Source organism: Seriola lalandi, unplaced genomic scaffold (genome assembly GCF_002814215.2).
Source record: "Seriola lalandi dorsalis isolate HSWRI2012SDOR001 ecotype SW California unplaced genomic scaffold, Sedor1 jcf7180002001908, whole genome shotgun sequence".
NCBI classification, from domain to species: domain Eukaryota; kingdom Metazoa; phylum Chordata; class Actinopteri; order Carangiformes; family Carangidae; genus Seriola; species Seriola lalandi.
In genome coordinates this window covers 1-1,643 of record NW_019472564.1, presented here as the reverse complement: position 1 = coordinate 1,643, position 1,643 = coordinate 1, and the positions used below count along the sequence as shown (strand labels likewise).

At 43.2% G+C, this 1,643-nt stretch overlaps 1 protein-coding gene across 1 annotated transcript; it reads left to right on the top strand.

Annotated features, from left to right (window-relative positions):
* Window positions 1-517: 517 nt before the first annotated feature.
* LOC147820089 (uncharacterized) lies at window positions 518-1,640 on the top strand (the record flags this gene model as incomplete). The annotated part of the gene is made up of 1 exon (XM_087176797.1): window positions 518-1,640. A coding segment is annotated over one exon (1,123 nt), but the record flags the coding sequence as incomplete, so codon positions are not given.
* Between the last annotated feature and the right edge of the window lie 3 nt (window positions 1,641-1,643).

The window sequence follows — 1,643 nt, the reverse complement described above, 5'->3', positions numbered from 1 at the left end:
CACACATACACACACACAAAATCCGATCAGCTGATTGTAATGAAGCTGCTTGTTGTGTGTAGGTGCTGGTCTGTGATTTAAGAGTAGTGGAGATCAAAAGACATACAGAACACGTGATTTAGTTCACTTTCTTATTCTGCTGCTTGTTATGGTTGTAAATAGAACTTTTTGAGTCAATGAGAGAGAGGCAGCAAAACGAGACACACTTGCTTTTTGATCACTCCTCTTTCTCTCTCCCTCATAGGGTAACGTAACATGCCATACGTAATATAATTATCAAATGTATTGTATATAAGTCCCAACAGTCCAACAGGTGAGGAATGTTTTCACAGGTGCTTGCCCAGTGATTGCTGGGGACAATTAGATAAGAAGCTAATTGTAATGAAGATATGTGGAATTTGAGAGCATACTACTACACCAATTTGTAATTAAAATGTGGTATTTACCGTGTAGTGTGATTTTAGAACTTCTTGTTTACGGTACATCTCTTGATCCCTTGTCTTTTTTGTATTCTTAGTTTTCCTAATGAACATTCTGGTGAGGATCCGGAAAAAAATGCCTCAGAAGTTCAAGATGAGATAAACAGAGGAGACACTCAAAACAACTGCATGAGGAGACTGGGATCCATGTGGCAAGCCATTGTGATTGCTGTTTTGATGGTGCTTGTTTGTGGTGTGACCGGCATTCTCTTTATTCAGATAAATAAAAACCAAAGTGTGACAGCAGGATTTCAGTACACGGCAGAGGAGGTATTCACTATGTGGAACATCACCAAGCAGTTGCAAATAGAAAACAGTGAGCTGAAGCAACTTCTGAACTGCACTGGAAACCTCACCCTTCTGAGAAGTGAATATGGCCAGCTGGAACTTTTCATGAATGCCACTCTGTACAACTTGACTTTGATGTCAGCTGAAAAAACACAGCTGAGCATGCTATTGAAGAATACAATGCAAGAAAAAACACATTTGCAAGTGAGAAACAAAGAGCTGAACATGCTTCTAAAATCAACCATGGAAAACTACAGCCTTGTGGAAGAAGAGAAGAGACAACTGAACCTGCGTCTGAACAAATCACTGCACAACATCACTATGGAAACTGCAGAAAACAAACGCCTGCACCAGCTGTTAATCAATGAACAGCAAACCTCCATGCAGCTAGAAGCAGAAAATCAAAAACAGCGTTCAATCCTGTTCTCTAACCATCTGACTTTCCTCTGGGGATTCTGCAACAAAAGCACACTGCACTGTTCACGCTGCCTGCCAGGCTGGGTCGAGCACGCCTCACGCTGCTTCTTCCTGTCCTCAGTAGCAGAGAAGTGGGAAGTTGCTCGCCAGTTGTGCATTAGCATGGGTGGTGACCTGGCTATTGTTTTGAATGCTGAAGACCAGGCATTCTTGACCAACATGACTTTTCAGTATGTACAGGCACACCCTCAAGAAGACTTCCATTCAGCGTGGATCGGGTTGCAGGACATGGTGAAGGAGGGCACCCATTTATGGATCAATGGCAAAACTATCAAGTGGGATGTCATTTACTGGAAGGAATCAGAGCCAAACAATGCCGTTCCCGACTGGGACACCGACTTGTCAGGACAGGACTGTGTTGCCATTGTGCCACCGAAAGGCATTGGAGGGAAGGACTGG